Genomic DNA, 11,993 nt, shown 5'->3' with positions numbered 1-11,993 from the left:
GATGAAGATGAAGAGGAAGAAGACCTTTATGATGACCCACTTCTACTTAATGAATAGTGATGTGATTAATAGTGATTAATGAATATGATGACTCTTCCACATGATTTTTTTTTTTTTTTTTTTGAGACGCAGTTTTGCCCTGTTGCCCAGGCTGGAGTGCAGTGGCGCGATCTCGGCTCACAGCAAGCTCTGCCTCCTGGGTTCACACCATTCTCCTGTGTCAGCCTCATGAGTAGCTGCGACTACAGGCGCCCACCACCACGCCTGGCTAATTTTTTGTATTTTTTTTTTTTAGTAGTGATGGGGTTTCACCGTGTTAGCCAGGATGGTCTCGATCTCCTGACCTTGTGATCCGCCTGCCTCGGCCTCCCAAAGTGCTGGGATTACAGGCCACATGATTTTCTTAATAACATTTTCTTTTCTTTAGTTTGCTTTACTGTAACAATACAGTATATAATATTTATGCAAAATATTGTTAATCAACTCTTTATGTTATTGGTAAGGTTTCTAGTCAACAGTTAGGCTGTTAGTAGTTAAATTTTTAGGGAATCAAAAGTTAAACTTGGATTTTCAACTGCATAGGGAGTCAGTGCTTCTAATCCCCACATTGTTCAAGGATTAACTGTATATACATAACTTATCCCAGACTACTGGTGTCGTTTTTACCAATTCTAGTGAAATATAGAAACCTTATCTTTCTTTATGTCCATTTATCCTGACTCTTAACATATTTGTTTAAAATATTTTGTCTACATACATACAGAGCCACATCAGTGTTACTAATTTTTACTTCAACCATTGGATTAGTCTGCTTGGGCTGCCATAATAAAATATCACAGACTGTGTGGCTTAAAAAATAGAAATTTATTTTCTCATAGTTCCAGACATGGGGAAATCTAAGATCAAGGTGCCAACCAATTTGGTTCCCTGTGAAGGCTCTCTTCTTGGCTTGCAGATGGCTGCCTTCTTACTGTATCCTCATATAGTGGCAAAGGAGAGACCTCTGACATCTTTCTTTTCTTATAAGAGCACCAGCCCTTCTGGATTAGGGTCCTATTCTTATGACCTTTATTTAACCTTTATCACCTCCTCATAGGCCGTATCTCCAAATACAGTCACACTGGGGATTAGGGCTTCAAGATATAAATTTTGGGAGGGCACAAATATTCAGTCCATAACAACCATCAAACATAATTTTGAAAACTAAAGAGGAGAAGGAAAGTCTATTCTGTTTACCCAAGTTTTTGCTTACCATGTTCTTTCTTCCATTCTAATATTCCAAGAATCCTTCTTTTATTGTTTCCTTTCTATTTAGAGAACTTCTGCTAGTCATTCTTTAGCGTAGGTCCACTGGCAACAAATACTCTGTTTTCCTTCATGTGAGAATGTCTTGATCTTCTTTTCATTCTTAAAGGATTATTTCACTCAATATAGGAATTTGAGTTGACAGTTCTTTTCTTTCAGCATGTGAAAAAAGGCCACTTCCTTCTGGCCTCTATGGTTTCTGGTGAGAAATCTGCTGTCATTTGAATTGCTTTTCTCTCGTAAGTAAACTGTTGTTTTTATCTAGCTGTTTTCAGTATTTTTTCTTGGATCTTAATCTCCTTGGATTAAGTACAAACTTAACTTAATCCAATCTCTAGTTTTCAGAAGTTTGACTTTGATGTTTCTTTTTTTTTTTTTTTTTTTTTAAGACAGAGTCTCTCTCTGTTGCCCAGGCTGGAGTGCAGTGGCACCATCTTGGCTCACTGCAAGCTCCACCTCCTGGGTTTATGCCATTCTCCTGCCTCAGCCTCCCGAGTAGCTGGGACTACAGGCGCTTGCCACCATGCCTGGCTAATTTTTTATATTTTTAGTAGAGATGGGGTTTCACTGGGTTAGCCAGGATGGTCTTGATCTCCTGACCTTGTGATCTGCCCCCCTTGGCCTCCCAAAGCGCTGGGATTACAGGCGTGAGGCACCATGCCCAGCTGACTTTGATGTACCTTGATGTAGATTTCTTTGGGTTAATCTTATTTGGGTTTGTTCTTGAATCTGTGGATTTATGTCTTTTGCAAATTTGGAACATTTTCAGCCATTCTTTCTTTAAGTAATTTTTCCAGCCTCATATTTTTTCTCCTCTCTTTCCAGATCTCTAATGACACAAATATTAGATCTTATAGTCCCAGAGGCCCCTGAGGGCTTTTGAAAAAATCAGCCTATTTGTTCTCTGTTCAGGTTGGATAATATCTATTATTCTATCTTCAAGTTCACCAATTATTTCCTCTGTCCTCTATTCTAATGTTGAGCCCATCCACTGAGCTTTTTATGTTGGTGGTTGTATTTTTTTTTCAATTCTAAAATTTTCATCTGGTTCTTTTTTATATCTCTTGATTCTTTGCTGAGATTTTCTATTTCTTTGAAGTAGCTTTGTATTTTTCATTTAAGAGAGTTCATAATTGCTTATTGAAATATTTTTTGATGGCTGCTTAAAATCTTTTTTATATAATTCTAACATCTTTCTCATCTCAATGTTGGCATCTACTGATAATCTTTCTTCATTCAGTTTGAGAGCTTTCTGGTAAGTAATCTCTTATTGAAACCTGAATGTTTTGGGTATTACATTATACAACTCTGGATCTTATTTAAATGTTTTAGCTGTTTTTCTGACACTGTCCTAATGGGGGTGGGGTGGGCACTGCCTCAATACTGCCAAGTCAGAGTCCAGATTTCTCCTCTGTTTCCACTGATACCTGAAATGGGGAAAGGAGCCCCTCATTACTGCTGAATGGGGGTAGGAATTCTGGCTTCTCACTAGGGCCGAGAAGGTGGGTAGGATTGTCTTGTTATATTCACCACATGGTCTCCACTGACACCGTGGGTACAGATTGCCTGTTTACTGCCCAACAAGGATTAAAGTCCTGATTTCTTATCCAGCCTCCTCTCATACCACCCTAGCAGAGGTGGTGGGGGTGCCTTTTTATAGCCCGGCAAGGGTAGAAGTCATAGTTTTTTTCTATGGTGTTTTGCAGCAGTAGGAAAATTATTTTCTAAAAGCTTTCCGTTTTGTTAGGCTGCCCCTCCTTTCCCGGTCCTGTAGCTAGAGAGAAGAAGATTTTGTTGGGGCTTTTTATGTTTGCATCTGTTGGCATTTTGGGGTTGTTAGCTTGTCTAGCACCCAGTCTCAGATTTGCTAGAAAAAGAGAAAAGAAGAAGAAAGGAGACCCAGGGAACTCACTGCTATGCCCTTCTTTGGGTTCTCTGAGGTCTCCAGCCTGTCTGCCTTCTCTTCTCCATTTTTCAGAGTCTTCTTATGTATACTTTATATATAACATCCAAGGTTTTTAGTTGCAATTAGCGGGAAAAATAGGGAAAGTACAGGTATTCCTATAAGCAAAAAAAAGTCCTATCCTCTCAGTTTATATGGTCTTTATGTTTTTCACATTAAGCCGTTGTAGAGCATATCAGGGTTTGAGCTAACTTTTGTATAAAAATCTAAATTACTTTTAGAATAGGTCTAATGACAAGGCTGAGTTTTTTCTTGCTGAATCATGCTATATTTAACATCATTTAAGCCAGCAATTAATGCTATCTCCTTGGTTAAGTACAAAATGTAGAATGTTAGAAACAATTCTGAACTAGAGTTAGAGATCTACGTTCTAGCTCAGAATCTTCCACTGTACAGCTCTGTGACCTTAGGCAGATCTCTTGGCATCTCAGAATTCTCATCTGAATTAACAATGTTGGACTCATTAGATGATCTCTAAGTTTCTTCTAGCTGTAAAGTTTTTATTTTCCTCTCATCAATGCCACTACTTTAAAAAAATATGTAGACATTCTGTAATACAGGGCTTAAAATATATTGATTAAACCAAGTAAAATCCTCAAAAATAAATAAGACAAATAGGAATAGCTTTTATTGAATGCTGTGTTCCAGGCACTACAGTAAGTGTTTTATGAATATTCTCTCGTCCAGTTCTTAAAACTTTGAAGTTAGAAGTTATACTCATTTTATAGATGAGAATGCTGAGGCTCAGAAAGGTGAAAAATGTGTCTAAGAATATTTTTTTTGTAAAGATATAATTGACCCCAAGTTTATTTGATTCCAGAGCTGATGTTTGCAACCACTTATATAGATTTTCAAAATTTTTTTGGCCACTTTTCAAGAGGCAGATTATCTTATAGAAATTGGATTCTAAAGCAATACTTCTGGGTAGCTAAAACATACATTTTATTTAATTTTCCCCATCACTTTATTCGGCTTGGATTTATTTTTTAACTACATAAATATTGAATACAGAAAGTAAATACATACAGCTTTTTTTGTTTATTATTATTCATCACTTATTTAGCAGACATAGGAGGCATTATTACCCTTGAGAGGTAAAGGAATAAACTAAGGGTTGTAAAATATCATTACTCAAGAGCAAAAATTTAATTTGCCAACTTTCCATAAACTTCATAGTATCTCAAGTCTCAGGAACTAGAAGAGATACATTATTTCTATGTGTAAATTTTGCTTATTTATGGAGAACAGATAAGGAACCATTTGCAAGACTATTAGAGTTAATTAAAAGGTGGCGGTCAAGAAAAAATTAAAAATAATAGAGGAAACAGAATAGAGCAAATAATGTCAAATTTAAATGTATACGATAACATAAGCACTTTATCACGATATTAGTTCCTAAAAGTATTTCATAAAAAATATTGTTTGGTTTTAAGTAAATTAAATGAGCATGCATTATAAAATGAACTCTTGAATACTTGGCAAGTTGAGATCTTATGTTTTCTTAGAACCAAAATTGTGTTTAAAAAAGGTTTATCTTCTTAATTGAAATAAGTTCTATACATTTATGTAAATGTCTGGAATATATTTATGTGGCAAAGACCCTGAAGAATTTATAAAATGATTATTATCAAGGAAGGGAGGGGATTCCAATATGAAAAGCCAGGTCTACTTTAATCCTTGTTTTATCCTTGCTTTTTATTATGAAGCCCCCCTAACTTTCCCATGGCTCACTCTAGATTTTGGGTATTCCAATGGAAATTATTCAAATTTCACTTTACCATGTGTCTCAGAATTACGGAAAGAGCAAATTGTGATGTAGAGTTGTTGCTATATCATTCCTTTATAAGGATTTAAGAAGCTGGTATTTGGCTCTGTAATCTTGTTCTGAGATCAGAGTGTGCTTTTCTAGGAAAATGATTTTCTATTCAGAAAGTTACCATGATTTTGCTAGAGAGCTGGTTCCTGGTTAGATGTTTTATTTTTGCCATAAGCCCATTGTGTGGAGTTTTATTTTTGCCATAAACTCATTTTGTGGTGAGAGCTTTCAAGAATTTGACATCTCTGGTGTAGAGCTTTCAAATTATTTATTTTAGGTTTTACTGAAACTGAACAAACAAAATATTATTCATAAATCTATTATAAGACAGAGAAAAACTGCTCAATTCTGGGTGGGGTGGAAGTAGGAATAGGGGTACAGCTCTGTCCTTCGTCATTCTACTTATGCATAAAGCATGTTCTATTGAATTCCTTAGAGTCTGGACAGCACAGTTTGAAAAACCTTCAGTGAAATACAAAGATCACTAGATCAGAAATCGAAGGATTTAGAATCCCAGTTCTGCTATCAGCAAGCTGTATTACTGAACCTCTATGGGTACAGATTTCCTCACCTGTTAAATAAGGAGAATGAACTAGGTCTCTTTCAGGTCAAATATTTGAGGAAACCATTAGCAGCTACATGTAAATCACAAAACTCCTATACTTTATTTCTTCACTACTGCAAAATAAGATGTTTCCTGGGTAAAATCCACATGCCCACCTCAAAGTTCTAAGTGTCAGGAGATTTTTTTTTTTAACCTTAAGAAATTTAAAGGAGTTCTGTGAAAATTGCAATATAAAATATCTAATTGTCCTGTTCTAAGCAGTTTCAACATTTCTGACTCTATTTGGGATAATCGGTGGTATTTCATTGATTCATTCGGCAAACACATAGAGTGCCCACTACCTGACAGGAATTGAGTTAGGTATAGAGGACAGAAAAGATGACTAAAGGATGTCCACTACTCTCCTCCCAATACAAAAGGTAATGTGTTTTGAACAATTTGTGTTTTTCAACGAAACCTTATCTGTTGTCTGCGATGATGCATCCTTTCTAAATGATAGGGGTGGCTTTGACATTTTAAAACTAAATGAAAAACGAATTGGCATCCATAAAGAACTGTGTATTTAAAACTATATTTTCTTTTCGCAGAATGGCTTTATTGTAATAGATCTTTGATCAACTTGAGCAAAGAGTATTTAGTTTTATAGGGTATGACATGTTTTGCTTTCTGGATAAGCAGGGTCTCTCTTAAATATGAAGATGGCTCCAGTGTCCAGAGGGAGACTAAAATCTCTCAGCTGCCAGCCACGCACATTACCTGAATGATTCTGGATTACTACTGGCTTCTTGAGATGGGCTGGGGTCAAGACAGGGAAGAGTTTTGAATGAAGATGCCGGAAGAGGCCTTTGAGAGGGTGGATGGGAATTGCGAAAGGCCCATTTCCCCTAGACTTAAACCCAAATTCCCTAGCTGTGATGATACCAGGAACATCCTTCAGGGAAATCTCCCTTTGTTATCCACACTGGTAGAGCTCCCAGCTCAATCCACAACTGCACACCCCCTCACACTAAGAGTCACTCTTCTCATGGTGTAGCCAACATCCACCCTCTTACTCTAGACGTGGCAGCCCTCCTAGATCCACCCAACCGTTGACTTACGTTCAAAGGCCATCACCCACCCCAGCACCATCTTCCAGGAACTGGCCTCTCCCCCATCAGTCCCCGCCCCTCTTCTGAGAGCACCCAATGGGTGGAGTCGGGGCTGCGGTGGGAGGGGCCTGAGGCGGGCACATTTAAAGAAAGGCAGCCGGCGAAAAGAGGCAAGAGAGGAGAAGAAAGAAGAAACCAGGGGGGCGAGGCGCCGTCCAATGACAAAGCCCAGGGGTGGGCGCCGGCCGCCATCTTGTACCGGGCGGCAGGATATTCGCCCGCGTCCTCCGCCCTCGGAGGGGGAGGGGCGGCGGCGGAGGCGAGAAAAGTAGCGAGAGACGCCAGCAGCGGCCGCCGCCGCGGAGCCAACGGGGACTGGGACGGCGGCGGCAGTAGTGGGACCCGGCGAGCGTGAGCGGCCCCGAGCGGCCTTCTGTGCGGCGCAGCATGAAGAGGCGGCGGCGCCGGCCCCCGGTCGCCCCGGCCACGGCTGCCCGGGGCGGCGACTTCAGGGCAGAAGACGGGGCTGGGTTGGAGGCGCGGGAGGAGAAGGTGGTGTACTCGCGGTCGCAACTGTCGCTGGCTGACAGCACCAAGGCGCTGGGCGACGCCTTCAAGCTCTTCATGCCCCGCAGCACGGAGTTCATGAGCTCGGACGCGGAGCTCTGGAGCTTCCTCTGCAGCCTCAAGCACCAGTTCTCCCCGCACATCCTGCGCAGCAAGGACGTCTACGGCTACTCCTCCTGCCGGGCCCTGGTACCCGACCCCCCGGGGCCCCCCACAGCCCGCGGCCAGGCGCGCCGGCCGGTTCCGCGCGCAGCGGCCAGGAGGAGGCGCCGCGGAGCCCGGGCGGCCGCTGCCCGCAGGAGGAAGCCCCGGCCGCCACCCCCACCGCCGCCGCCCCCCGAGGAGAGCTGCCCGGCCAAGCCCGTGGCCCCCGGGCCCTGCTTCGGGGGCCGCACCTTGGAGGAGATCTGGAGGGCGGCCACCCCGACGCTGACCACCTTCCCCACCATCCGTGTCGGCAGCGACGTGTGGGGCGAGCGCAGCCTGGCGGCAGCGCGGCGCAGGGCGCGCCAGGTCCTGCGAGTGAACCTGGAACCCACGGTGAGGCTCCGCCGCTTCCCGGTGCCCCGGGCATGAGGCGCGGCCTCCAGGGCGCCTCCTGCCGGCCCCGACCTTGGGACAGACCTTCCGCCCGGAGGAATGAACAAGTGTCAGTCGAGTGTTTACAGATCCGGCCAGGACCCCGGCCCCCAGTGCACTTTACGCGCGAAGAAGTTGCCGGATGGTTGTCCCTGTCCCGGGCCGCGGCGCGGTCGTCTTGGACGCCGGGGCAGGTGTGTCCTCTGCTGCCTCCCGTACCCGGCCTGCGGAGGGAGGGGACAGCTGGACCCGCAGGGGAGGTCCCTTTCTTCCTGACCCCCGATTGAGACGTCTCCAGGACCTTAGGGGCAGATCCGTTTTCTCACTGTTGGACTCTACCTCACTGGTCTGGAAGTCCTCCGAAGACATTATTTTTCCAAAGGAATTTGGTTTCGTGCTTGTGTAATAAAGCCAGAATTTACTTGTTCTTTATCTCCCCCTTTTTCTATTTCACTGTCACCCCTCTTTCTGGACAGAAGTTCGAACATGTGGTGTTGCACTAGTTTGTGCTCAGGGTATTCTGAAGCCCACTCGTTTCCTAATTTTTTCTGGATTCCAAAGCTTTGATCGAGGATATTTTTTAAGAGGTTCAAGCTTGTGACTGTTAGTAGTGCAAGGATTTGTATGGGCTCAGTGATTACAAACAAAGACATGCAAAATACAACTGTTTAAACATTTTCAAGGTGTTTTTAAAGGTTTTGTATTGAAACAATGTTTATATTTACTGAGCTCCTAAAAACGGTAGAATACACATGAAAACTTTTGTTTGGGAAAAGTTAACTTGTTAAATTCTTTTGAATTGAATAAAAAAATGCATTGAAACCATATGGTGTGTGATTAAAAAAATGAATAAATTGTGAAGAACTGGTTTTGGTTACAGGAGTCACTGGAATCCGACTGGAGATGATTTGGCCCCCTGTCCTGGCCTAACATACAAATCCAGGAATATTATGCGTTAAAGTTTTTTAAAATACATTATCCTTGTAATGTATTTTACAAGGATAATGTATTTTAAAATGGGAGTTGCATAGGAGAGATGGATGTGTGTAAATGTTATCACTAAAATGATAAACAGAATACCCATTAGAATTCTTAGAACTATTAATGATCAAGAGGGGTGGAGGCATTTCTTGGTATCAAATAACTGGTTAAGGTTACTTTGGGCGAAATCTATTTCCTTTTTGTTTTTGTTGTTGGATAACAAGAAATGTCTAGACTAATATTCATCAGTTTTACAAACATAATGAAAATTAGTTGACTTTTAGTTGACTTTTTTTGTCCCAACATTTTTTAAACCTTTTTGCCACTCGTTATATGTTTGCAGTTCTAGGTCTTTGACAGCTGAAGACCACAGGAATCAAACAGGCGAGCCACACAGAATACTGACCCTTCTTTACGCTTTTATAGTGTTTATACCATATGGCCCAGTGTGGAATTCTCGATTATCCAAGTGCCTTTGGTCATTTGTGGCAGGAAAACTTAATAGTTTTTAGCCAGCAGTGCCACAGCCAGCTTTTACTGCAATACCTAAAGGGTCAAGTAGTGTTTTTGTACCACTATTATTTCAAATTTAAGTATTCTGCCATGAAACGATCCATACTGGGCTGGAACTTGACATGTGAGATCTTTAATACTAAAGCTTATCTCTGCTTGGCAGCTTTTTAGGAGAATAATGAGAGTTACAATTTTGACTCTTGCGTTCCTAGAATTCAAATGGCATAGCTTTCTGAAATGAGTATTTCAAGTTTAGTAGTCTGTATAGGAGTGTTGTGACTTTAATTTCAGTGTTCTTGTTAAAAGAAATAATATTATATATATATACACACATATATATAACTTGATGCCAGTTTTCTAGGAAGCCTCAGTCTTTTATTCACTACTCAATGATAATGCATTGTACAAACACTGTCACATGAGTAAATAAAAATGAATAATTCCTTAGAAGATGGAGAGTGTTAAATTATATTTGTGATAGGAAGCTTAGACATATCTTTTGGTTATTAGCTTCCATTGCCAATTGTATTTCAGATGCATAGGGTTTTCTTCCCAAAAATATATTGTTAACTTTTATAGCTAACTAGCACCTGGAAAAAATGTATTTGTACAACTTTACTATTGTATATAGTTTTATAATAATGAAAAATAAACCCAATGGCCATATTAGAATGCAATTTCGACATGCAGCTTATCTAGATAGTTTTCCAGAGGATTTTGAAATTTGGCTTAACTGGGAGGATAACTGCTCAGCACACCACTGAAACATAACCACTGACACCATTCATTTATTTTAACTGAGATTCTTGACATTTTTCTCTCCTATGCCTTGTTACTTTAGCATACTTGAACTCACATAAATGCTTCTTTGGATTACATGGGCTATCTGATTCCATTTTGGATCTGATTGTCCATCTTGAATTCAATATGGTATTCATCTGGACTATTCAAAAATTATGCCATTTCTAGTCTGTGAAATAAGATGTAAAAAATCTTTATTTTTGCCCTTTGGTAAAAACCTATGTGACAACTTTTAAAATGTGAAGCAACATCTAATATAGTTGACTGGTATACTAATAGGAAAGTGAAAGTATTTCATGGGTACTTTGTCACAGAATGTGAAAAGAAACTTGGCATAGTGGCCTTTATAATGAGGCATCCACTTACTCCTCTGAAGTGAAGTCTGTAGCTTAGCTTGTGTATAGTTTTTGAAAGAAATCTCATGATCTTCGTTCATTCTCTTGCCTTCTCTTTTATCTCATATGGCACAAGTAGAGGGGGAAGCCAGGAGGAAATTCATCACCTTGCTATGCTTTTATTTGATTTTTAATTCCTGAGTGCCTAAATGTGGTGACCGGCACCTCACATAACTTTTTGAGATTCTTGATGTCATTTTTATCCTTCCTGTCAACCAGCAATGTATTTTTATGTTACTAAAGCCAGTAACGTCATAATTGTTGAGGGCAAGCTTCATTGTTGATAGTGCAAAGTGTCGCTGTTGTGATGCGTGTTTATTTTATTCAAGTTTGAATATTGACAAGTGTAACTTAAGCTGGTGACTGACACCTATTGATCTGCTGTGTGCAAATGATAGTACTATTTTTTAGAAAACTCTTAAGTAAATTTTAAAAATATTTGAATACAAAATATCTGAGCAATTTTGAACTCAAAAGTTTTTCATTGTTTTAAGGATTGCCACAGGACTCTTTAATGGTTTTTAATGGACATACATGCCTAATATTTATTGGTGTGTTTAAAATATTTTTTGATAGAGTGTTATGTCTTAAGCGCATTAGAAAACAATTGTTTGTAATGGAATCAAAGTGTTTCCCTGGACAGTTTGATGTGCTTATGGTTGAGATTTATAATCTGCTTGTACTTTGCTTTTTAACTTATTAACTGTAAATAAATTTTAGAGAATACATAGTGTCTAGTTTTTCTAATGATTTGAACATTTTTGAAACGGTATTTTGTATTTGCATGTGACTCAGAAAACATCTTAATTTACAATTTGATAAATTTTGACTTTTTTGTGAACTTCAAATTCCCAGAAATCTCGAGATTTGTTTTTTGTGCTATCTCGGGACTCAGTGTTCCATCAATTCTTTAATTATCTAGCGAATTTTTAGGATGGCGCTACAAGCCCAACTTATTAACCAGTTTGCCAGCAATAAAATATCCTACAAAAAAAATGCATCAAAATTCAGAATTCTCTAAATCCTGACCCGAGGTGCCCCTGTGACGATGACAAAAGGTCTAAAGCTCTTGCTCTTTCATAGCATGAAAGGAAGTAAGAGTGCTCCATTTGAGTACCAGTGGTATGGGCTGTTCCACAGAATAAGGGCAGGGCTAGAATTTTCATTAGAGTCTAGAAGGCAGAAGTGGAGTATTAGTGAACAGCACAGCAAGAGCCAGATTCATAGATAGTACTGTGTGGGCTGAATTTGTCTTTGTACCTAAGTTCCTATTAGTTGGAGGAAGCGTAGTGTAATAGTTGTGGAGTCACAGTGCCTGGGGTGGAATTATTATGCATACCTTTGTGACTTGCAAGTGTTGAGACTGTAGGTAAGTTACTTAAAATCTTTGTGCCTTGCTTCCTCAACTATCAAATGTGAT

The 11,993-nt window shown here is 40.2% G+C and overlaps 1 protein-coding gene across 1 annotated transcript; it reads left to right on the top strand.

Moving 5' to 3' along the window:
• The first annotated feature begins 6,892 nt into the window (after positions 1-6,892).
• Positions 6,893-11,301, top strand: CCDC71L (coiled-coil domain containing 71 like). Its single transcript, XM_001162764.7, has one exon. The coding sequence runs from the start codon at positions 7,185-7,187 to the stop codon at positions 7,878-7,880; it is 696 nt and encodes a 231-aa protein (XP_001162764.1). The 5' UTR covers positions 6,893-7,184; the 3' UTR covers positions 7,881-11,301.
• Positions 11,302-11,993: the final 692 nt, after the last annotated feature.

This window comes from Pan troglodytes, chromosome 6 (genome assembly GCF_028858775.2).
Source record: "Pan troglodytes isolate AG18354 chromosome 6, NHGRI_mPanTro3-v2.0_pri, whole genome shotgun sequence".
NCBI classification, from domain to species: Eukaryota; Metazoa; Chordata; class Mammalia; order Primates; family Hominidae; genus Pan; species Pan troglodytes.
This window is presented reverse-complemented; position numbering and strand designations above follow the sequence as displayed.

Coding starts and splice junctions, on each gene's coding strand:
- CCDC71L (XM_001162764.7), top strand. CDS start 7,185: ATGAAGAGGCGGCGGCGCCGGCCCCCGGTCGCCCCGGCCACGGCTGCC.